At 40.9% G+C, this 25050-nt stretch overlaps 1 protein-coding gene across 1 annotated transcript in view; it reads left to right on the top strand.

Moving 5' to 3' along the window:
* Positions 1-25050, top strand: part of EEFSEC (eukaryotic elongation factor, selenocysteine-tRNA-specific) — a gene marked incomplete at its 5' end in the record, with an annotated part of 87764 nt that overhangs the window by 29404 nt on the left and 33310 nt on the right. The window contains 2 exons of the mRNA XM_010138770.1: positions 5073-5714; positions 19485-19641. Coding sequence (XP_010137072.1) covers positions 5073-5714; positions 19485-19641 — 799 coding nt within the window. The remainder of the gene's footprint in view (positions 1-5072; positions 5715-19484; positions 19642-25050) is intronic.

Here is a 25050-nt window from a genome sequence, read left to right as displayed (position 1 = left end):
TGTTTTGCCTTTTTTGCTGAACACGTTGCTGCTTACTCATCTAAGACACAGCTTTGCTTGTGAATGGTAATCCGTCATAAAGCAAATAATTTGGTATTCTTTGTGTTTAGAAGAGAGTTTATGAAAAGACCTGCTTACATGCCAGGTCAGGCTTATGTCTGAATTAGAGCTTTTTATAGAGTATGTGTGCGTAGACACAGGTTGGCTGAAAATTAAACAGTGTGGTAGCCTTGCAGAAAGTGGGCTGCATTTTTTTGACACTGTCTTGATATTCTCTGACCGTGAAGGGAAGATACTGGAAGCAGGAGGATGAGATACCTTACTCTCTGTTTGAATTTGTAGTAGAGCAACAGGGAAGAAAGTGGTCCTTGCTTTCCAGAGCAGCAGATACGGGATGCGTTTTGGTCATGCAGCTGGGCCTGAGTTGGCTGCTCCTCTTCAGCTGTAAGCAGGCTCTTCTACTGGATGACACTAAGGTCTTGTTTCTTGTATTTGGCACTTTGCTGCAATGTGTGGTCAGTTTATGTCTCTCAGGGTATTTTTTCTTGTTTGGGTGCTGTTTTAGGCAGACTTCCTCTTGGTGTATTCATTTCTCAGGGCTGGAATGGTCCTTTCTTCATTTATCTCTCCCTCTTCCTTCTTTGATTAAGTTTAAAGATGCAGCTTTTAGCAGAGAGGCTCCAAGATGAGATGTTTATTTTAAACTGGTTGGAGTCCACTGCATTTGAAGTGGGCTCTCTTTTTGTAATGCATATATAATACTCCTTTTATAAATACAGCATTTATAACCAGTGTTTTCTCTAATAGATTATTGAGACTAATTATTTTCACTTTGCAGTTTCTCATCAGTATTACAGGGAAGTATGGTTGCTGTATCTTTCCTATCAGAAGGATGCACTCGCAGCATTGGGAGGTAGCAGGACGGCTAGGTTCTTATCTAAAGAAGCTATGAGCAATGGCATGTGGTTGATAACTTAATGGAAGTTGGATAAATAAAGGAAAAGAAGCTCTGACATATCAGGGGAAAAAGTCATTAGTGGACTTTTTCTGTATCCTGTTTTCTATTAGTCTGTACTAAACCACTTTGAAAATCTTAGCGGGCTCTTCCTTTGGTCTTTGAATAACGGGTTCTCTTCTATTGAATACACTTGTTTCTCTCAAGGGCTGAACTGTTTGGGTGCTTTTAATTTCTGTTTTGCATTTTTTTAATCTGCATTTGAACACAAACTTCTTCCCTCTCACCCTTTTTATGGACCTCTAATGCTTTAGGAACATTAATTTGATTATACAAATAAGATTTTAGAAGTGAAACAAACCCCTCTGCAAATGATGTAAGATTTTTAACATACAGCTCTTGATTGAAATGATGGGAGATAATCAATTCCCTTGTGTCATTATTAGAAAACAAAACATGAGTGAATTTCTTAATGAAGTTTATAACAAGTTTTCTATGTTTACCTACATTTTGTGTGCAATGAAGTGTCTCTTTAAAGTTGCACTCAGTATTGTTCACTTTCTAAATGCTTTATTCCCCAAAAGAAGAGTAAAACATGTCTCTTTAGTGAATTGCTAAAATGAGCCTTGCACTCTTTTCATGGACAAGATGAGATAGAAGTTGTTTTACAGGCAGCACTTTGAGGACAAAAATGGGGTGCTCAGAATAAATGCAACGAAATGCCAAAGTTATGGTCTGAGTTATGAATTCCTATTGCTCAGGAGAGAATGCTTTGAAGTATTAATGTCATTCTGTTGGTATATGGGTGGGCTGAGTGATCCAGCCCCAACTCCTACTTGAAATTTCTATTGCTGAAAGCTGAAACAAATACATGAAAGTTTTTTAGAACTGTGCTACAGCGTGTTGGGGATCCCTTACGTAGGGAAACTGAATGCACTTAAGAGAAACAAATCCAATACTGAGGGCCAGTTTCATCCTTTTCAGTGCTTCCAGGTTTGTATTTTAAATGCCAGGCAAAACAAAGATGATTTCTGGTTATGTAGTTCAGTCTCTTGAAGAAAAACCCTACATTTGGAGTATTTTAAGCTACAGACAAATGTCTCTGTAAGGGTCAGAGTGAAATGGAATGAAATACTGTACTGATGTTCATGATCTGCTCAGAAAACAGGAAGTTAGTGATTTAAAGCTGCTCTGGCTCCTGTTATTTGATCCAGTGGGTGCGGATCAACTGACTGATTCACTTCTCTGATGGTTCCATGTCTGACCTTTCAGAGGAGATGCAATTCCAACTCATTCATTGTGCGATCTAATCCGCTCCTCCTCGTCACCTAAGTGCACTCCAGTTGTTCTGGACAGATTCTAATTCCTACGTGTGTTATGCTCTTGGACAGAGTTTATGGTCAGTTAAGATACTGTGCTGTATAATACTTTCACAGTTGATTCTGGTACTGAGAATGTGTAAGGAAAAAAGGAATGGGCTTGAACAGGTTCTTCCCATTTATTTTTCTTCTGTCCTCTGGTATGTCTGTGGGAACTGTAGATACTGGTGTAGTATAGACACCATGAAGGTAATGGGAAAAACTGCTTACGTATAGACCAAACGTGGTTGGGCTGATTAAATCATCTGCAAGGTCCTGGATAGGTCAGCATGAAGTGCTGGTTTTCAGTAGGTTGAGTAATGCAGTATGTTTCCCTTCGTGTGTCTGGGGACAAGCAGACCTGTCTGAAAGCCAGACCCAGCTACAAAGAGATCAGGTGATTCTTAAAGGTCTGGGTGATCACAGCCTTCTGTGAGCAGCTATTTTGGGCCAGGCTTTGTGTCTCTTACATGAATACACCTATTGGTTTCTTTTCTCATAATGTTCTGTGGATTCCCTAAGAATTCACAGGCACCGATGTGCCATTTGATTTGAAGAATGTTGTGACGATAATTTATTACCTGGAAAAGGGCGTTTGTTTTGTTTAGCAGCCAGAGATCCAGGGAACCCGAACACTGTTTGTTGTGGTGAAACTTGTGTCCATTGTTATAATTACTATTTCAAGAGGAATACAGGATTTCTGTTGTTTTCCAGGAACCATGCAGCTGGTAACTAGTATTTTTTTTAAATCAGCTTTCCATTTATTGCCTGTGACCATTTTTTTTTTTTTTTGCTGACTTTGGCGAGCTCTTTATAATCCAATTACTGAAGGTTTTAGTTCAGCCAATAGACTTTTCATCTACTCCTCTATTTTGACCTAAGTTTCTGCAACTTGTTCGCCTCTGAGATATTCGTCCTTTATTTTCTGCAGTCTTCTCTTAGTTTTGCATAGTTTGATGATGTTGGGAGGAGGCGTGCAAAGATCCATCTGAAGGCAAGTACTATGTCCTTCATGTCGGGCAGCAGGCTTTGTAGAAAAGGAAAAGACAAAAACCGGAGTTTTGTTTCCACCTATCCCGAGTCGTCTGACCTAAATGCTGTGCTTGAAGCTGTGTGATGTACTGAGCACAAGGCCCAGATCTGCTTAGTCCAGTCCTTTGGTTTGCGATTTTCTTAATCAGTGCCTGTGTATTTTTCTTTCTTTCAGAAATTAAAATGTAAATGAGGTGGGCCAGGATTAGAAGATGGGCTAGTAAAGGGCATGGAGTGGATGGAGATTGATTTGAGAACAATTCCAGCTGAGTAAGACAGATACTAATGGCTTGAATGCTGAGAATTGCCCAGTAGCATTTGATGTGAACCATTTGGATAGCTGTAGAATTGGAACTAAGAAAAGGGTGGGGGAAAAAGTTACACTGAGATGTGAGATCCATTTGAGCAATGTAGTTGTTCTGTACCCACTCACCGTATAATCTATTGCATATTGATAAAGACGTACTAAAGCGATTAACTCTGCAACGGAGCTTTCCCATGGAGCAGTCAGTTCTTGGATCTGAATTTTGAAGTTTCAGCACTTCAGAAATATGTTGCATATAACTTCTCTACTAAGGACTCTTGTCCAAGTACTTAAAATACTTGTCAAAATATTTAGGAGATAAAAATAGCTTTTAAAACTGAAATTTTATCTAATGTGGGGACTTGAAGCAGAGTGGTTACCTATCCAAGCATCCAGCATCAGTATGAATGTAACAGGTGACAACATAAACATATTATCAGAAAAAACATTTGGTTATATGCAAACTAAGGTGGGTGTGTGCGGAAAATCTTATTAAAGGATGGTTTGTAGAACTGAAAAGTCAAAATGAAGCTTTGTTAAATTAAACTGGTTTAGTCTGATCAAACTGATCCTAGACTGATCTTTAAAACCTTATTTCCTTATTCGCTTCTTGAATTCCTTGAAATAAGTAAAGCAATAGCGAGCTCACTGAGGTCAAACTTCTATAGCATCTGGAAAGAGCTAAATAAAGTTAAGTGATGGTAAGTGGTAATTTTAAGTGGTGGCCAACACTGCACTTTTCCTATGATAATCCTAACGCATGGAACCCCCCATCTGAGTGACAACACCACTAACCATATATTTATGAACACTCAAATCTTTGTAAGAAAGCTTTGAGGGCTATTTTTTTTTAATGACTGTCCTAGACTAGGAGATAGGGGGTTTTTTTTTGTTACTAATGATTTTGCAGTGATGGTTTAGGAGAGTTCATTGTGCTTGTACAGATACATCGTAAGGAAAGGGGTTTTGTTCTGAACATTTTGCAATTGAGTTCAACAAAGTCAAAGAAGTGTGTGAAACAATTTTCACAGATGGGGTGGGGAAACAGTCAGGTACACGGATGGGCATTGGAGGGCTACACTTCTGATGGTGCTGGTGGTTAGGGGGAGTCCGTGCAGTAAGCTATGCCATGGTGTGGGTACATCTGTCGATTTGCAGACAGCACAGAGTGTGCAAACCCCAACGTAATCATGGCAACGATAATCTTACAGTCTCACGAACAGAAATAGAATAAGCTGAGGAGGCTCAAATTCTGAATTCCAGGTTGTGTTCTTGGTCTGTTTGCTTTCTGCTTTGATTTGTGGACTCTTCCAGAAGGTCAGTCCTCTTACGAGAGAGCAGGGTCTGATAAGTGACTTTGTGCTTGTGATGCATTTGTGTGTATTTAATTACTATTTCTTTTTTCTTGTTCTTTCATCAATAGGTGACAAAGAAAGTCAAGTCCATGCAAATGTTCCATACTCCTGTGACTTACGCTATGCAGGGTGACAGAGTAGGTATCTGTGTAACCCAGTTTGATCCCAAACTGCTAGAACGAGGCCTAATTTGCACCCCAGAATCACTTCACACCATCCATGCTGCCATAATTTCCCTGAAGAAAATTCAGTATTTTCGAGGAGCTCTTCAGACCAAGGCCAAGTTCCATATCACAGTTGGCCATGAAACAGTTATGGGAAGAGTGATGTTTTTCAGTCCAGCCCCTGCTGACTTTAATGCAGAAATTCAAGAAAATGTTTTTGATTTTGAAAAAGATTATCTTTATCAAGAGGAATACTTGTCCAGGGACTCCAGCTCTTCAGAAGAGAACAAAGAGAATGACCAGGCAGGAGGAGTCCAGCTCCCAAGACAACAGTGGGCTTTGCTAGAGTTTGAAAAACCAGTCACTTGTCCTAAACTGTGCCTCGTGATCGGCTCCAAGCTGGATACAGATATTCACGCAAATACCTGCAGGTTGGCATTCCATGGGGTGCTGCTCCAAGGGATGGAAGACAAGAACTACACCGAGACTTTCCTGCCAAGGCTGAAAGTCTACAAGCTGAAGCACAAAGAAGGACAAGTGGAAAGGGTAAGCTGTCTCCTTAATGCTCTGTGCGGGAAGGGGAAATATTTGTTCTGTGTAAGTACCTGTATTGATGGGCTACATAGTTTTCACTGTTATGTTCCAGATTCTTTATACACGTTTAATGTTTGTGTACCTAGTGTATTACCACTTGTCTGCTTGCAGATCGTCAAACTACTGCTGGTGACTAGTTTACTCAGTTCAGTGGAGTGTTGAGTAATTTGATGCTGGTTTTTCACCGATCCTTTTGATGTGTAGCTGCTCTGTTCTTCCTGCAAACTTGCTTTGTGTACCTTCAAGTGGCTCATCTGTTCTCTTCTCAGTTGACAAAACTTCCAGCTTTCCATTGATGTGTTACAGTTATTCTGCAGTACACCAAAAAGTAAAGGCAGTGTAAAACAAAGTAGCATTAAATAACACAAAGAAGACTTTATTTTTTAATGCATTTTCACATTTTATTAAACAAGAACCTCAGTTATTAACCTTCAGTGTAGTAGGTAAAAAGAATCTCCTGCAAGGTGCCTCACAGAGCTGTAGCATGCTGCATTTGGGATCAAACTTGTGATGTGGAGAACTTGGAGCTTTGGTTAATCCATGTTATTTCCGTGTTGTACAGGTATTAATCTGCTATGGTGTATGTATGTGACCCACTCCGCTTTCTGGTGGAGTTAGCATCTACAGTGCCAGTTAATTGGGATTTTTTTTTTTACTGTCCCTTCAGTGTGGATAGAAACACTGTCTATAGTGGCTGGTGTTATTACAGCGCTGTCCTGAGTTCAGTCCTGGTGGTGGTTACCTTTCAGTAATCTGTGCAGAACTGTTTGTTTATACGTCCCATAGTGGAGTTTTTCACGATGAATGGTTTAGGTGGAGATGTGCAATATATAAATAATAATTTAATTGCTTACCCCTAAATGAGCACAGTTAATCTAAACATCAGCAAATGTTTACTTGATGTGTTAGTGTAGTAGGTATTTTATGAACTGTTGGGTAAAGAATTACAAGTTTTTATTTTCCTAATCTGAAACTAGATTGTGTGAACAACGTTTAGTGTTTTTAAGTCTTCTCAAAATTCTGTGAAGCCCTGTTACCTATTGCACAATATCTTTCCTTACTTGACTGTAGGAGACTGAACACTTAGCAGACCTTAGCACGTTTGCCATTTATAATGCAGACTTCTGGAATACTTTGTTTGTTTGCTTTACTAATTTAGTTATATAGACCAAGGTCCCTGTCAGGGCATTATTTTGAAATGGGTGAGGTTCTTTTTTAAATGCCTCACTACGTGAATTGATCAAAGGGCAATTGGTATTTCCGCCTCTTCTCTGAGTTTTCTGCCTTGTTGTTTTAGCCAATTTTGTTACTAGGAAGGAAAGTAGTTAGGAGGTTATCTGTAGCTTTCTGAAAATTTTGTCAGTATTAGTATGGGGCACATAGGACACCCAAAATCGGCAGTTGCTCATCAAAACTGTAGTGGCAGTGTGTGGTTTCCTTTCTTTGAAGTGGCCGGCTACCTTTCTCTTTGGCTGACTGTGGTGTTGACCTAGAACAATGGGTCCAAGTGTCTCTCCTGTAAGCTGCAGAGAAGCTTAACATCAAATGTGTGTCTGGATACCAATTCTTCTGATGCTCTAGAGCTATCTGAAAGCATGAAACACTTCTCTTTATCTTTGCTAAAAATTAACTCACTCGTGCATGGCCCGTGCTACTAAAATCCAGGAGACCTGGCTTACCAACTCCTCTTGTTTCTCTCTGGCTGCAGGGGCGTGAATGACGTTTGACTCTTGGAGCCACATGCTGCTTGTGTTTTGTTTAACCGAAATGAGCTGGGCTCAGAGTCTGTATTTTTGCTCCCAGTGCATGGCAATAGTCTGTGGGAGTAGAAAACTTGCGGAGTATGAGTGTGTGAGCGCAACTTGTCTGACAGGGTTAACAAAGTACTTGGTTTTGTTTAGTGCTATTTTCAAATTCTTGCCAGTTTACATACTCTATTGATTTTACTGTCTCAATAATGGAATAGTGTTATTCAAATTATGCATGTTTTATTTTGTGATCCAGAAAATAGCCAATGAATGTGGATTATTGCATGTCATAGAATCAGCTGTCTGCAGGTTTGGTTGTTCTGGGATTCTGCCTCCTGCGGTACTGCCGATACTCGGAGTTAGCATTTTCCCTGACGTGTGACAGAAGGATGGTGGAGCAAATGTCCTCAGAAACGTGGTGGTGTAAAGTCAGGGGGGCAGGCAGGGACTTGGGAGAGTTGGTGGGAGGAGGAGTGTGCCAGTTACAAAGGGCCTGCTGGGGAAGTGCTTCCAGCGCTAGCTGAGGCTGCTACTGTGCTTTGCCGAGCAGGGAGCAGCGGGAACAATTGGGTGGTACAATGACTTATTTTAGCACACAAAGTCACTAGCTAATAGAAAATCTGAATCACCTAGTCCCACCCTGCTGCTGATGGATGGCTGGAGATTAGGATCGCTGTTTTTAGGGTGTCTATTCTTGGCACTGATACAGGAAAATTTCTTTCTCTGTTGAGCAAGGAAGCTCCCCCCTCCTTGCCTTCCCTGGGGAGGCATAAAAAATAATAATAATTAAAAAATACATGTTACCTTCACGAGAAGTGAACTTTTCCTCCAGAGAATACTGCTGGGGAAAATGAGCTTCATAGCTTCCTGAAAGGCTGGGAGAGAGGGAGGCAGGGGCACGTAACGCCTGCCTTCCCGGGTTCGGCACGCAGTGGAGACACACTCCCACAACTGGGCTGTAGTGGAATTCACAGCGCCCATTTGTAAAGTGTTCCTGCTAATCTGATGTGGGCTCTCCCAAGCCCCCCCGCTTGCTACTACAATTAAAATAATTCCCTGCAGTTTAACTACCAGTTTACCCAGGAGAAATCAGGCATTTACAGCTTGGCTTTTTGTTCTTGTTCTGATTAATTTCAGAGCACTGATGGAATAGTAAGAACTGTAAATTCATTAAGTTTTGGCATCGTGGTAGTTTCCTCTTGTGCACAGTACCCTCCTGGATTTTAAGGTTAATTTTTTTAATAAAAGAACATTTACTTTTAAAGGATTTTTTTTTTGGCTAAGAGCAAGTGTGACACTTGCTATTTCACGTAGAAATCAAATCCATGGTGGGGTAAAAACCATATTTTTAAAAAGTAAAAAAAAAAATCACACTTAAACTAGCAAATGGTCTTGAATTTGTACGTTTTAGTGAAAATTCACCCTTAAGCTTCCTGTTTTCTCATCTGCACAAGTAATGGTAAATGTTCTACAAAAATTCAAGTACCCTTTCACTGCTGCTTGTACTGCTCACTGTTTCCTTTTGCTATTTTGCCTTTAATGCTAAGACTGGGTGGAGCACTGGGAGTGAAAGAATGAAAGCCTGACTATTGTTGTTCACCAAAATCTTTGAATTTACCTGTCTGCAGCATTTCCCTGAGCCTCTTTTTTCACATTCTTGCTTATTTGCTGGTATTACTTAAAAAAAAAATTAAGGTACATATTACTGTAGTAACTGAGAAATTTGGCATTAACCATTTATCATCTGCCTTTTTGGTTAAGTTAATGTTGTCTGACCTGCTGCATGGTGCAAGAGACTTGCTTCTAACCATGCTGCGATTGCATCCCACTTGTGAAAAAGTTGCAGGAGTCAAAGTGCAGTTACGATTTTTATCTGATGTTTTTGAAGTGTTGTAGAAGTGTGTGAATACTCCCGTTCTGCTTTAGACCAGGCTTGTTTTGGGGTTAGAGTAAGTCTTTAGGGCTTAGTTTTAAGGAAAATCAAAATCTGCCATTCCCTCAGAACTAAGGGGGTGCTGGCAAAAGATTGTATTTGCTTAACTCGGTGATTTTAAAATTATGTGAAATAATAGTCCAGTTTTGTCTTGGAGAGAGGACTTGGGAGAGGGGAGGAGTTCAGTGGAAGGAAGTTTAAGAGCATCTTTCTGGCTTGGTTATATGGAGTTAGACTGTCGCCTTCGGACACTTCATTTTTGCAAAACCTTGGCTGCCTGACAAATGTGCTTGTGATAGGAAAAAGAGCTAGGCTCGTGCTGATAAAAAGGTAAAAGCGAGGCTGAGAGTGATATTGTGAACTCCGGTGCTGCTCTAAGGAGTGTGATGTGGGATTCTTGAAGGAAAAGGGCCAAATAAGGTGCTGTGAAGAAAGCCTGTCTGTCTGACTCGGCGTACGGTGGTGTCTCTGAGTGCGAGCTAGCAGGTCAGCAGCCCCTGGAGTGAGACAAGTAAATTATGAAGATAAACAGCAACCGCTGTCTTGGCCTTGTGCTTCTGGAGACAGGCTGCCCTTTGCAGTTCTGTGGACAGAGACTTGTATTAATCCTAATGCCGTCTCTGAAATCTTCCTCTCTGAATTTTACCTCTCTACAGCATTGCAGGTTAATTCCCGTCTGACTCATGAAGCAGACAGTTCCTGGGATAAATCCCTTGAATTTGTCACGTTGTTTGCTCTTCGGTTTCCATGGGCATATACAGGTTGAGTGCAGAGAGGTTCAGCTGAACCATAGAAGTGCATCGTGCTTTCCTGCATGACTCGGATATTCTGTTCTGAAAGTTTTTGCACAAGCAGGATTTATCTTGGGATAGTTGCCATAGGGTCCTGTTGTCGAAGATGCTCGTAAATCAGTAGCGCTGTGACAGAAACAAAAGGAGAAAGAAAACTCTCTGCCTTGCTTGTGTAGTGCAAGCTGCATCTTCTGCACTTTCAAACTTGTGTAGTGAAAAAGACACGCGTCTCAGCTGTGATTGTTTCCCATTTTAAGCATAGCAAAATGTTCTCCTGTGACAATGGGTATGTCCTTCCTAAAGATGCTTTCTCTGTGTCCCTCTGACATCAAGAAGAATCAATACTCTCTGTGTATTTCAAAGTTTTAAACATGGTTTTCCTCATTGTTTGGCTTGCTCTTAAGCTTTACTTATTTGATGATGATCACATTGCACTTGTTTCTTCAGCAGTTTCCTTTCACGTCTCACAGTCGTGGAATGTCCCAGTTTTATTCATAGCCCCTCTGTTCAAGTTTTGTGGGTTGCTGGGTAGTGAGCTTTCTTATCGCATTTGTTCCCTGGGGACTGTGGCCATCACATAGAGAGCACGCTTAATTCCTGGAGGATGGAAGAATCGCTTATTGCTTAATAGCAACATGTTATAGTGGTTTGAATATTAGCATGATCTAAGTGTCCCCAAGGAGAAAAGTATTGTTGCAGGAGCAAGATATGAAAGCAGGGTAAGTGATCAAGATTTTTATCAGAGCATCTCTTCTGGAGCGTGAATGGAAGAGAAAAGGCTTATCTTTCAGTATCTTTTAAAAGTGTTGGGTTTTTTTCCTCTTCTTACAGTAAGATAACAAGAGCTGTGTCAGAGCAAAGGCATTACCTGAGTGGTCAAAAGGCAGATCTTTGTCACCATCACTTACCAGATCTTTCTGGTCTTTCAGAAGAAAGGTGAGAGATCCTGGAGATGAGTACTAGTAAGCAACTGCAGGAAGTTTGCAAAAATAGCATTGAAATTTGTAGATGACCAGCAATGACCTGGACTGCCATTTAGGGAGCTAGACATTTTGCACAGCAGTAGTTGTGAAAATGGCATTTTTAATGAGCATCGGTGTTACGTGGTCTTTTAATTCCTTATGGCTTTTATGAGTGAAAACACCAACACTTGGTTTACAGAGTATGCATCAAGTTTATATACAGTAGCTCAGCCACGCGCTTACCCGGACTGTCAAAGGAGGGTATGAAGGAGTCAAAAATGAACTTGCTACTGAGTCAGTAGGAGAATTCAGTGTGGTTCACTTTCAGGGATGAGACCAGACACCTCAGGAGGTTACATTTGCTTGAGGAGGCAGTAAGTTAATATGGGAGTGCCAGAGTATGCTCGTCAGGCAAGATTTCTGAGCAGTGGGTCAGGTGCAGCAGCACTGATACTTTTTTCCCTGAATCCTTTGCAGATATCTTATCAGTAATACCAGAATTGGTTTCACGGAGTTGTGCCTATGCACTGTATTCCAAATACTTGCCACAGAATTATTGTCCCTTGAATTTTCTGTTGCGTGGTTGCAGTGCTCCTAAGAAAGAAGTAAATTTTACCTGCTCAGATTCTTCCATCTGACTTATCTCTAGATAAAGGATGTTTCACTGGCTTACTAGGGCTAATGTTTCATCTGCTATTTTCTTATAGTAGCACTGTAGTTCCAGCAGGATGGCAAGTAAAACGCTGCATCAGCCGGGCGATGACACTTTCTGGGTGACTGATACGGTGTGCTGACTGATATGAGCACAAAGTAAATAATGAGGCCAAACAGTACAGTGAAAACTGAGTGAGTGCTGCCCGCAGGCACAGGCAGTGACCTGGGCTGTCTGCAGAACCTTCTGTGACTCTAGCTGGGAGAAGTGGTGGATGTCACTCCATCTACTGTAAGCACGCAGACGCCACAATTAATATTTTCCCTGCTTTGAAGTCTGAACATGAGTTTGTTTGGTTCTGCTTGGCTGCTGATGGAATGCTAAATACAGTAATAATACAGAGATGAAGGCAATCAGGTGAATAAAAGTGCACAGCACATTCACTAGTTAAACTGCACTGTAAAATAGGAATATAAAAGATGCATTTATTTATTGGCTCTTGTTTCTGAGTAAAAGGGTTTGAGAAGCTTAGTGGGGAAAGGGGGAAGGGAGGGACTGTGTGTTCATGGAACAGAAATAGCGTTTTTGTTAAACAGTACTGAGAAAAGAATAGTCATGTGTACTGACTGACGCAGCATACGGGTTAACACAGTGGAATAAATTTGTCATGAAAGTGAACCAGCTAAGTCACAGAATCTGCTTGCCTACTCATATGAAAAGATTGGGGTTTTCTTCACTCACCAACAAAAGAACGGCTTGCTCCACGTGACTGGGTAGTAGAATTTTGCAAGGTTTGAGTAACACCTATGGTTATTATTTATATTATTAAATTTAAAATGCAGACATGCTTTGGGGTCTTACAAGTGTATGGACAGCTGGTCTTGATTTTTCTGAGGTTGTGTAAGAGTCACCTGTGGGGGAATAGGTTTGTCAGCAAGGCAACCACTACACCATTTTATTTATTGGATACAAAAATAAATTAAGAATGTTACTTAGGTTGCAAAATCAAGCACTTGAAAGTTAGGAAATACCAGATTTACAGTTGCCTATGCAACATTAATTCTGTTCCCCTGTGTCTCTACCCTGTGCGCTTAATAAGGCGGGGTTCCTGTGAAAGTTTTTTGGATGTGGTCATGTAAAGACTATATCATGGGGCATATCAAAGAGGGACAGGAGTAAGGCTGTATGGACATCTGGCATTTCTTAACTTCTTAAGTGTCCAATTCTGCAACTTAAATAACTTAGGTTTTATATAAATGTAATTTCCTAGGCATTTTTAAAGAAGAAGGGTAAAGTAAAACTAAACCTATGTAGTACTGAACTGTAGACCTCTACTGTCCATCTTCACTAGGATTTGAGTTACAGATGCTCAGCTGTGTAGCAGAGGCTTCTATTGCTTAATACCACAAAGCTCGTTAACCAAATGGCAATCGTCCGAGAGAGATGGTGGATTGTTGGGCTTTGGGCAGAGGACCCACGTGCTGGAGATAGAGATCATCAGAGGAGGAGATGTTTGTATGTCCATGTGGTGTCTTCAGAAGGGGATGCCAGTTTGAGTTGAAAGTCAGCTCTCTTCTCCCTCTGCATCAGTTGCTTCAGGTACCTCTTTGCAGACCTGCCCTTGTTCCCTGCTTAACTTCCAGTGAGGGTTTTGTAAGCGGTTGGTTTTGTTCCTCTCTGTCCTCCCCAAGCTATTTGTGGGCAGTTTCGTTAAACAAATTAACTTACTGTCACTACTCTTGACCTACTGCATGTGCCGGATCTGTGCACTGTTCCGAATGAAACTTGCCTAGTCTTGCTGATGTTTCCTTTTGGATGTGTAAGATCTCAGAACCCGAGATCATCACAGTTAACATACTTAAAAATAGCGAAGAACACTCTAGCACTTAAGTCAGGGGGATCCCACCAGAGTGCTCCTGGCAGCTCAGAACCCCAGCGTGGGTGGAGCCCTTTTCAGCTTGGCAGCCCTCTCTGCAGCCTTCTTACAAGGCCGGGTCAAGACTTCTGCATCTGCAGCTCTTCTGCTCTACAGAACAAATTCTTTCTTAGTTTGGGCTTGGATAGTACAGTGTAGGGATTTTAATCTTAGTAGCATTGCAAGCCAGGGTTGGCTGGTCCGGAGTCGGGTGTCCTGAACAGTGTAGTATGTAGTAACAGTCTGTAGATCCCCTTTTCCTTCTTTGTTGATATTGTTCTTTCATAAAGGGAACACAACATAGATTGCTGTAAAGATGATTAAAAATCACAACATCAACCGGTTGTTTCTCACTCGGTATAATCGGTGTGTTCTTAACTAGTGTGCGTAAGGGACTTAGTTCCTGTGCTTTTTTAGGATTCGGCCCTTCTGAACTTTGAATAGAGGTGCAGGAAGCTTGTACTATAAAGGTGCATGATGGAGTTAGTGCCTTGTTTGTACCCTGTGCGTGCCTAGAGAACATCAGTTGGTATAGAGCTTTCAAAATCAGAACCATTCTTGTTATGCAGTTCTTATTCTCCTGACTCCATTCTTGAGATTCCTTTTCCACTGCTCTGCTGCTTGTTAGCTATTCCCAAATGCAGTTGTCCCTTTGCTGAGGAAGGAGGAGGTCAGGGAAGGGAAGATGGCTCTTGGATAGAAGAAACCTAGGCTGAAAAGCAGTGGGGCAAAGATCTGAAAACCAAAGTTAGTGGGTGCGCAGAGTTGTCTGTGTGATGGCTTCTTGCTCTGTTGAAACAGCAGTAATGAGACATGAAGTACTGAAGGAGATGAACTTTTAATCTCTGTTCCTTCCTTCTGGATGGATGTTCAAAGGCAGAAATTTAGTTTATTTGCTTGGAGAATGGTGAGGAAGAAGGTGTGTGGAGCCCAGCTCGCAACTGGAAGCTTCTAGTGCTAGAGGGCATTGCGGAAAGAAAAGCTTTAGTGCTCTGATGTTGATACAAGCTATTGAGAAAGTGGTGTGGCTCCCCAGATTGTTTTTCCTTTGTACCAAGTCGTTCACGTAGTTCTCAGTAACAAACTGTAAGCTGGAACAGTCTATAGAACAAAAGAGCTGCAAACTCAGCTGGCAGTGAAATTCTCTCAGTTCTTTCTGCTTTACCCTTTTTGTGGCCTCATGCACCATCACTTTCTCGATGCATGAAGCCATGTTTCAAAAAAACCAGGAATTTGCAGACTCCAAAATGCTGCTTGAAACTGTTTTCTAGAAATGAATGAGCTGTCACTGATCATGATGAAGATGTCTCAAGTGTACTTTTCCTAAAGTACAAAAAAGTAATAAAAATACTTCGTATTTTCAGTGTTAGTCATAGGTTCTTTTTGTTCTTTTCTGCCTCCTGTTGTTTTCTGCTTGGGTTTCAGTGGGCTGTTTATCAGTTTGAGAATAATCCTTTATTTTTTTAAAAAATAATTTCTAATTGAAACTGTGATTTTAGGTTAAATCAGAAAAGGTTATTCTTTTCTCTCTGTGCCTCTTTCTACTATTTCGTATTTAGTGCTTTTACTGTCTCTGTCTCAAACCTTTTCTTACTCCCCATCTTACTCTGGCACTGCTATGTTTTCTCCTGTGTTTCTGCTCTGACCCTCTTTTTTTTTTTTTCCCCACAGATATGTTAAGACATGGAGTTATTTGCTCTCCAAATGTGTGATTGACTGAGGGGGTGTTCAGATGACAGTAATTTCTGATCCCTACAGATATGTTAAGACATGGAGTTATTTGCTCTCCAAATGTGTGATTGACTGAGGGGGTGTTCAGATGACAGTAATTTCTGAGTTAACGCGGGTGGTTTAACAGGCTGGACAGTGTAACTTGCTATCGCTGCTCAAAGGGAAATTGCAGAGTTTTCCTTGAAATTATACTATGGTTTGCGCTGAATGCCAACACATTAACTGTGTTTTTGCAAATGATATATGGCAGTGTAAGTAATGCTTAGAAGGGGAGTGTGAGGTGGCTAATTTATTTATGTGAACATCTTGGTATTAGCAGAAGTGTTGTGTGCCAGAGATGCACATACTTCACCTATGGTTATAAAGTGCTGTTTACTTTTTTCCTGCAAGCACAAAAGCCGAGTGGGAAGGGATATTTCATAAACTCAGTGCTCTTGTGTCCTCTGGTCTAAGCCATAAAACAAGAGTAACAGAGACGTTCCCTTTGAACTTGAAATCTCTTTCTAAGCTGCTGATCTAACCTAAGTGAGAGGGGGAGACTATACTAGTCAGAAAATTTTTCTCTTCTGGGTATTTCTCCCCTCTGCCCCCCTTTTTTTTTTTAAAAGTCCTTAAGTGAGTTTGATGCTGCACCTCTGCCCATAAATTTAAAAAAATATTATCGTAATGTAGGTCAGTGAACTGAAACGCCACTGTACACCATGGGGGATTAAAGTCAGAGAGGCAGCCCTCTCCCACTCCTCCCAGGTCATATGACAATATAAACAAGAAGTGCAAGGAGCCTTCAGCTTTTTCTTGCCCTAATCCTTTGTTTATGCAGTACTTAAACTGACTTTTGGGGTCGTCTCTGTCTGGCATTAAAGCCCTAAAGCTTTTTGAAGTTTCCCTGAAGTTAATAAAATTAGTCTGCCCTCGCTGCTAGGCCCCTTGCTGCTGCTTCAGAGCAGACTGCGTATCCCTTACTGTCTTTGCGGCATTTGGCTTTTTAAGTTAATAATATTTTATAACAACAAAAAAAAGTGTTTGAGAGAAAAGCAGAAAGATCTCCCAAAAGGCTGTTCAGCTAATAGGCAAAGTGATCGTCATTGTAGACGTTCTGAGAACTCAAAGGGGATTAACTTGAAATCCAGCGATTGGAGGTAAATTGCTGGTAAAGTAATTGGAAGTGTTGTGTTTCAGTTGGAGAGAGCACCATGCATTCTGTGCCTTTTTACAAAACAAGACTAAAACAAAAATTTTTCTGTAACTCTTCAAACATGGTCTTAAAGTTGAGAAAATGAGGTTTCCTATGCAGCTCTTACGGCTCCTTCACCCATTTATTTTACTGCAGAGACTCATCAATTATCGTAGTTCTTGGTACGTCAGGCGTTCTCTTTAGTCGTCTTCAGGGGTAAATTGGTGATATGCTAACTGGGGGGACGGACAACACAGGATTCGATCTCTAGTATTGAGTGTGTGAGTTTGAGGCTTCAGGTCATAAAGGTTTTACTCCAAACAGCCACTCAGGCAAGTCGCTGGTCACTTCTTACCTCCGCACCGCTAAAGCAGTTGTTTTTCTAATGACCTCTAGTGATGCCCAAGGAATAACAGGACAGAACATCCCGATCAGCTGAAGGAGGGATTTTTTTTTTTAACAAGTTGACCCTTGAAGTGAAAGGAACAGTGTGGCCGAAGCTACAGTGTGCAAGAGCAAAAGCCTAAAAAGCACGTTTGCTTTACAAAATGTGAGACCTTCTAAAATGAGAAGGTGTTAAATGAGTATGACATACCAAAACAGTGATAGACTTCTGGTGCTGTTGTCATGGGTTGTAGGTTATCAGTTTACTCAAAGGTACACAATGCCTGTGACACTTGTTCGCAGAAATAATTCTGATTTTTTTTTTTCCTGACAGCCTGGCCAGGGAGTCTCTAAACCGAACCATGCTAGCCTAGTATGGTTGCTCGCCCTGTAATTCCATTTTTAATGAAGTTAAGGATAACTTTGAAGTGCTCTTGGAAGAATAAAAGATGTTTATGTTGTCTTTAAAGTTGACTTCCTGTGCCATTTTGAGGGTATAACTATGAAAATTATAGATGTGTGGAAGATCCCCACTGGAGTCTCAGAGACCATCTGCATTTCAGACACAGGGGTAAGACACACATAGCCACTGGCAGGAGAGAGGGATGTTCAGTTTCTAAATTCTGGTTTTAGGAATGAAAGATTTATAGAAAAGTAATATTTTTATTTCACCAGCTAATGTAACTAGAAAAACCAAGAAGGTTTTGAGAGTGTAAGTGCTGCTTCAGATTGGAATTAGTAGCGTCTTTTTCTGCTAGTCTTGTATTTCAGACCTGCAGAAAGATGAGCATGCTTGGAAACTTATCCCCCACCCCCACTATTATCAGTGGCTCTAGTAAAAGACATTATTTGGTTTTAAATTTAAGCCAGAGATTGCCAAGCAGAGATACTACCATTAATGGTTCACAAGCTGTTTTGAAGTAGTGCTTGTTGAGGGGCTGAGGACAGAGACACAAAATCCAAAACCTAAACAAAGCAAAAAACCCAACAAGGAACGTGGTGTTTTGGGAAAAGATTGAGAAGTTGGGTGTTCAGGTAGTGAATGGTGTCAAGACATCTGAAAGCTTCTGCCTACAGCTTAGCCTCTGCCCACCCGAGAGCAGGGCTGCTAGTGCTGTTGCCTTCTCCGTGTGAGAGAAGGAAGAAGGGCCGTAGAGGTTTCTCATCCTGCCTGTGGTCTGGCACAGGGTGAGGTCCTGCCGGTGCTCCCTAGTATTGCACAGCCCTTTCAAGGCTCTTTGTAGCTGAGCAAGTAAACCCCATTTAAAATAAAATCAAATAAAAATTTCTGATGCTAGATTTAGTGCCGTACTGAGACTGGCATTCAAATAGAGGCATATGCATGTCACAAAAATAAACGCTAGGGATTTGAGTCAGTATTTGTGCTACTGTTCATGGAGGAAGCGTCAGGGAAGGAGCGCAGCTTAATAAACCAGCAATGCTTCGAGTCTTCATTGAAACTGAGTAGAGGGAGATGTTCAAAACTGGTTATAATTCACTGTTCTAAGTCACTTTGGTTTTCGAATCCCTTAGGTTTGCCTAAAAATTACTTCTAAGATAAGAAGAAGAGCTGCAACTTTTGCCACAAAATAAAAAAACCTTAATATTTAAGTAATATCCCCTCATTTCCTCTAATAAGCAAATAACTGTTCTTGCCGCAGCTGTGAGGTAGAGTAACTCCAGGCATTAGGTGTACGAGGATATTCACACCTACAGGATTAGGCTCACTTGACTGCACCTTATACTTTGCAATGCCTAAGGGAGGGTTGTTTATCTTGCCTTACCCACCAACCTTGCTGCCTCTTGTTCCTGATAGCTTAATTAAGAATTCAACTTGGAATGGTTCTTCCCACTGGGTTACAAACCTTGAAATTAAAATTGGATACAATGGTCATAAGGTTTTCAGTTTACCAAATCAATGTGTACATAAAGGTGAATATTTAAAGGGCTCTGTTTAGAAGCGCTGGGTAATTCTGTCATTTCTTTGGAAATGTAGCCATTGGAGTGCAGGTCTGGAGCTAAGTGACAGAGAATGTTTATGTAGGTGATAATGTGCTTAGCTGGAGGATAAGTAATGGAATAAACTGTGTGAGCATAGGTACTTAAGTGACTTTCATAGAAAGGTTTCAAAGCAGAAGCAATTTTAATTAACTGGTCTTTACAGCACATTCTGTTGCGGGTTTGTTCTTCCTATATTATAAGAAAGAAGGTGAAAGCAGAAATATATTAATTCACGAAGTCTTCTATGCCTAAAGGAGGCAAATTTTCTTAAATTCAGCAGTTTAGGTGACTCATCTAGCGTTTTGTTCATTTGGGGTAAATGGTTTTCCAAGGGTGGGGTGGTAGAAGTCACTGAACTTAGTGTTTCTCATAGGTATAATTTTTCTTGTCACTTTAGATTGTAGACTCATGAAGTCCTATTTCTTTTGCAGGTGATGGATGATTACAGTGTGATTGGTCGTTCGCTGTTTAAAAAGGAAACAAACATCCAGATTTTTGTAGGTCTAAAAGTCAAACTATCTACAGGAGAAGATGGAATAATAGATGGTGGTTTTGGACAAAGTGGCAAATTTAAAATCCGAATTCCAGGTAGGTGCTTATCAGCTAACAAATACTAATCTGTGTCAAGTGTAGAGGATTTTTCCATGCTGCAAGTCTGAATGTTACCAGTGGTCTTCTGAAGTTTTGAAATCAGCTCATACCCAGTTGGATGGACCACTGACGGTGGATTGTACCTCTTCTAATTAAGAGACAATGGCTGTGACTCCTAGTGAGACTGAATGGCCCGGAGACACATCCCCTGTGTCAACAAACTCACATCCCAGAATGATTTCTGTTAAGTGTCAGTAACACCGAAATCGTGCTCTGCCCAGAACGGTTTGTAGAAAACTCTCTCTCATAGTATCCACGTGATTTGTACCAGCGCCCGTCTGAACAAATAAAGGAAAGCAAACCCGCACTCGTTTTTACCTGTAGCTACTGTAAATACAGTATAGTGGGTGCGGGTTTCTTAAATTGGCTCTGTTCTGCATGGTATTGCCTAACTTGCCTTCAAGCCAAAACTGCTTGATAAATGAGTTTTTGGAGATCTCGAGAGTGTTTTTATTGCTTGTGTCTCCTGCTTTTATATTATATACAACTGTATTTTTCATCCTTGGTGAATTACAGCCAGGATTTATGAGCATGGGGAATGATGGGTACTAGAGTTTATAAGTGTCATTACTGGGGGTTTTTTTGCCTTCTTCTAAGGTAGGAAGGTTGTTCTGAGCCTTTTCAAAAGGCAGTAATAGGTGCTGCATTTAACTCAGATTGTGGGATAAGATTTTAACGATACTGGGAGTACTTTTGTATTCCTGTAGTGTCTTCAGCCCATTTGTCACTAGTTAATCCTCCACCCTCTTTAGGGAGATGAGTGAGATTATTCCTGTTGCTCACATGGGGAAAAGGAATCGTGATGTTCTATGACAGCAAATGCTCATGTAGCGATTGACCTACAGAAAAAACTGAAGCTTCCTTATCCCTTGCTGAAGAAAGACTGTTTTCTACTGAAGACTTGATGCCACTGCACTAATTTTGACCCTTGGCAAATTTCCTTTTTTCTTCTCATCACAAGATAAGAATTTCTGACTAGTCTAAAAAAGGTCCAGTGTTCTATGCTAGCTGCAATTCCAGTTTTGTCACCAAATGCTGGACTTTACAAGTACATCTGAGAGCCTGATTAACAAGCACGGTGCGTTTTTAAAGAAAAGTTGCACTCGATATATGCAAGGTGCCTTAAGGGACATGGTGAAAAGGTGTGTAAATGACCTTAATGCTGAAAAGGGTTCAAGCTGAAAGTCAAGACGATACCTTGCTTAAAAATGTAGTGTTTGTAGTAGCTTTTCTCTCCCAGAGGCAAAGAATACCGTCAAAGAGAACAACTGGAGGATGGTATTTACGCTTTCATTTCCACGTTTTGGATGGAGGAAATCATTCCTCCTGGGATGGGGAGAAGCCTCATAAGGAGTCTTTGTCACCATTGTGGGTATGAGCAGGAACTATGATTGCGAACCAGCAGTCACATTAAGAAAATCATACATAGATTTAGAAAGCTGCTTTTTGCTCTCCATGTTGTGTCACTGGGAAGAAATGATACCTTTCACCAAGGTGTTCATCATCTAATCTTGGTTATACTCTTCTGATGTTTAACAGCAGACGTGGAAACAGAGGACCCTTTATGGTTTGTTCTTTCAACAAGGTGAACGTGTAGCAGAATGCTAGAATTTAATACCTCTCTAAGGGAGGCAGAATAATAGAACGTACTTTGCTTTGCTTTAGGCTGGGACAAACTTGGGTACTTTTGTCTGAAAAGAGGCAGCACTAAGCTAAATGAGCTCAAGCTAAGAGTATCAAACAATGGCTAGCAAGAGAAAGAACCAAAGAATTTGGAAGGGCCTAAAACCTGTGTCTTTAAGAGTTGCCGAGATTTGTGTGTAGGGGGTGGGCTATTGCTGTGATGCTGTTTAAGTCAACTGCAGTTCACATTCCTTTGTTAGGTCAGTGTTGCCTTTTTAATGTGTCTGCATCCTGTTTGTGGAGTTTTGATGGGGTTTTTTTATTAAATTTAGCTGATCAGACTCTTCTCTCCCTTCCCCCCGTTCTTTAGCCTTGCCTCCTCTCATATACTCTCTTACAGATTTCTTTCATGAAGAGCTCTTTTTCACTTCTTTGGAGTCATTTTCCTGTGACTCTTTCATGAATGTATCGGGAAGTGAGAGTGAGGGAAATGTGCAAGTTGAAAACTGCCTCAGCCTGGCAATCAGTCAGTCCTCTTGTATTTAAAACCAGTCTCAACCTCCAGAATTGAATAGCTTGTTGGGGTAGTTAAACTGACAATAGCTGAAGGGTTTAGAAACAAACCCCTGCATAGCAATACAAATCAGGTAGATGTATCAGAGGCTTGTGTCCTGATTACTTAAGGTAATAGCAGTCCACGGCACGTTGTAGGGTGTTACAGGGTCCCACTAGTGCCAACAGTCTCCGGTACCGGTGCCTGCTTATGCGAGCAAGTGTTGGGCTCCCCGAGTGTTGTACTGTAGTCACTTGGAAATGGCTTGTGTTTGCCTATAGATCACAGCCTGGAAATGTTCTCTTACGTCATCTGTGGGCTGAAACTTGGCAGACCTTGCAGTTGGGAATGGCAGAACACAGATCTGTTTCTTATTCTGGCACTGCTCGTGTGCAGCAATAAGTCGGATACTTCTCTCTGCTCTGTGAAATAGGGATAATTACTATCCATTCTGGAAAAAAAAATTGAAAGATCTCTGATTTAGATTTATTCCAGACTTGGAGCATTAATATTTCTTGAAAAGGCTTAATATCTTTCTTTACAGTACAAAAACCACATCTAGAGTACAGCATGCAGTTGGAAGTTCTTCTGTTGCTGAAAGATGTCAGCAGTTTGGAAGAAATTCAGGGAAGAGCAGTAAGAATGCTGGAGAGGCTGAAAGGATTGATTTATGAGGGAGAGATGAAAAGAAATGCATGAAACTTGGCTAAATGATGTCTAAGTGGGAGATATGATTATCTGCAAGTATTTGAAGAACATAATGGAGAAGAAACCCTTAGGGTGGTCCAAGGAGGTAGAAGCAAAGCTAAGAACGTGAAATAAAGCAAAGTGTAACTTGGCTATTGAGAGATGTTATTTAACAGACATTTAATGCACTGCCAGACCATCTTTGCAGAGGAAGATGATGTAGGTTTTTTTGAGAACTCACGTGTAGCTTACCTGCATGTTGGCTGACGGGCAGGCAGCCTGCCCCTTGCTGACGGGCAGACAGCAGGGTGGTGGAAAGCAAAAGGGACAATGCATTTTTTGTCTCCCTTTTGGTTTTGTGTTCAGACAGGCTTTTAATGCTTGAATGAGAAGGTAAAACCCGCTTTCTAGATTGTTTGCAGCAGCATCTAGTTTAAAAAAGGAATTTTTGAAAAGAGTATTTGCTGGCAGATCTGCTCTTCTGTAGGGCCAGATTGTGGAGCTGTTTGTTTTAACTGAGGAAAAATTTCAGGGTATTTTAATTGACAGGATGTCACTTACTTTCCAGACTGGTTATATGATGAAATACCTAAAAATGGGGGCGTAATCTCTGAACTCACAAGAGAGTTTTGCTTAGTTTAACAAGTTGCTTAGAAAGCAAACACTATTTGAAAGGCAATTTAAACCACAGTGCTTTAAGTATGCTCCTGTGTGCGTATGAGGGAGCGAGCTACTGATGAAGTCCTTGCTGAGGTGGGTGATAGATGGCAGCTGTTTCAGCTGTAAATGGGAATACCGTGTTGTATAGTCCAGGTAAATGAGTGAAAAGCATTGTTCACCTTGGAAATCAAGAACAAGTTTGGGGAGACAGGAACTGTGTGTTTATGTCTAAAGATGACAAAAGCTAACAATGACAGTCTTTGGAAAATATGTGTTTCAGCACACGTTGCACCTAGGAATGTCATGCCAGTTGATTAAAAAAAAAATCAGAGTAACGTTCAGTGAATTGTTTGAGTAACTCAGTGCTAATTGTGGATTTTGTTTAACTGCCTTTCACCCACGAACTGACCCTGCAAAACTCTACCTGGTTTGCAAAATCATGAATCGTCAATGAATCTCATGACATGTTTTAAACGGTTGGCTCCAGATATGCCAGCGTCATTAGGTTTTGGTATGTCACTTCTGTCCTGTGCTTAATTGTTGTAAAATGTAGGAACTTTTAATATCTAATTGGAGTATATGTGATATCTCAGGCATAGTTCACTTTCCCTTCTGTCTCTGTTTGTACTGTTCAGTGCTAGTAAAGTGTTCGCCCTTCCCGAGGTGCTGCGGGGTGTTTGACTGCAATTCTTTTCTTTCTGACTCAGTACAGTGACAATTGCTATACGTGACGTGAGTTAAAAGCTACCTTACTTCTTAATGCGAAAGAAGCAGTGCATATCTAACACTCCTAACAGCTGAACACGCTTCTGAATTGAGCAAATTTAAATGTAATAAAAGGCACGTTTTCATAAGAGGAGACAGAAATGAGAATGTTAGAATACAGGTGTTCTTACTTTGTTCTTTCTACCTGTACAAGAGAACAGGGGTTTTAAGTTTCTTACAAATAAAGACAAACTAGTTTGTGACCTTGTCTCTTGTTGACAGTAAATTTTGTCTTGCATTTGTAAGTGTTTATTGCATGTGAGAGAGCAAGTCTGTTTTCACTGTTTCCACTGCTCGTCGTGGCGGAGGGGTTGAATGTGCCATAAAAGCCTGTTCTGAAGTGATAGGAGGGATGTGCTCCCTAGTGCAGGGGACACAGTGCCTCTGGGATCCTACAGTGTTGGTGTAAGGTGGTGTGAAGTGGGAACAATTAACCAGTGTGCGTTATTGTTGAGAAACCCTTGTATTCTGATGCGTGAAATTGAGGATGGAAATCCTGAATGTGTGATTCTCCTTTAGTGTGGTGTGGAGATCATGTGTCTTTGGGGTTTTTCTGTCTTGCCTCATACGTGTTTTGTTGTATGGAATACAACACTGGCTTGTGAAGCGGTTAATGACGTAGTGGGAAAGCTTTTCTGTAAGAGTGGTAGGTGAACGTTCAGCGCTACTCTGCATAATTCCAATTCCAGTTTAAAGGTGGGATTCAGATCAGTTTGGTGTTTTTAGCACTCCACTTAAGGATGTTGAATGAAGGTTAAATAGCATGAGGGAAGGTAGAGTTATGCAAAGATGGAAAAAAGCAGCAGTAAAATAATTTACATTTCATATTGTTTTCTGTAACTTCTGCCTTCAGAAATATCTTGTGTTCTTTATTTGTTTTTAATTATTACTCAAGGGGTGTCCCACTTTCTCCAGGTAGCGCTCAACACACCAGTGTAGCTGGCATTTGTGGCATATTAGTTACAGGGGTTTTTTTGAACAATGGTAGGAGACAAGTTTTAAATAGTTGACTGTAGATAAATGTCATATTCCCAACTTTGTAATTTAGAGGGCAGTCC

This window comes from Buceros rhinoceros, unplaced genomic scaffold (assembly GCF_000710305.1).
Source record: "Buceros rhinoceros silvestris isolate BGI_N320 unplaced genomic scaffold, ASM71030v1 scaffold2296, whole genome shotgun sequence".
Taxonomy (NCBI): domain Eukaryota; kingdom Metazoa; phylum Chordata; class Aves; order Bucerotiformes; family Bucerotidae; genus Buceros; species Buceros rhinoceros.
This window is presented reverse-complemented; position numbering and strand designations above follow the sequence as displayed.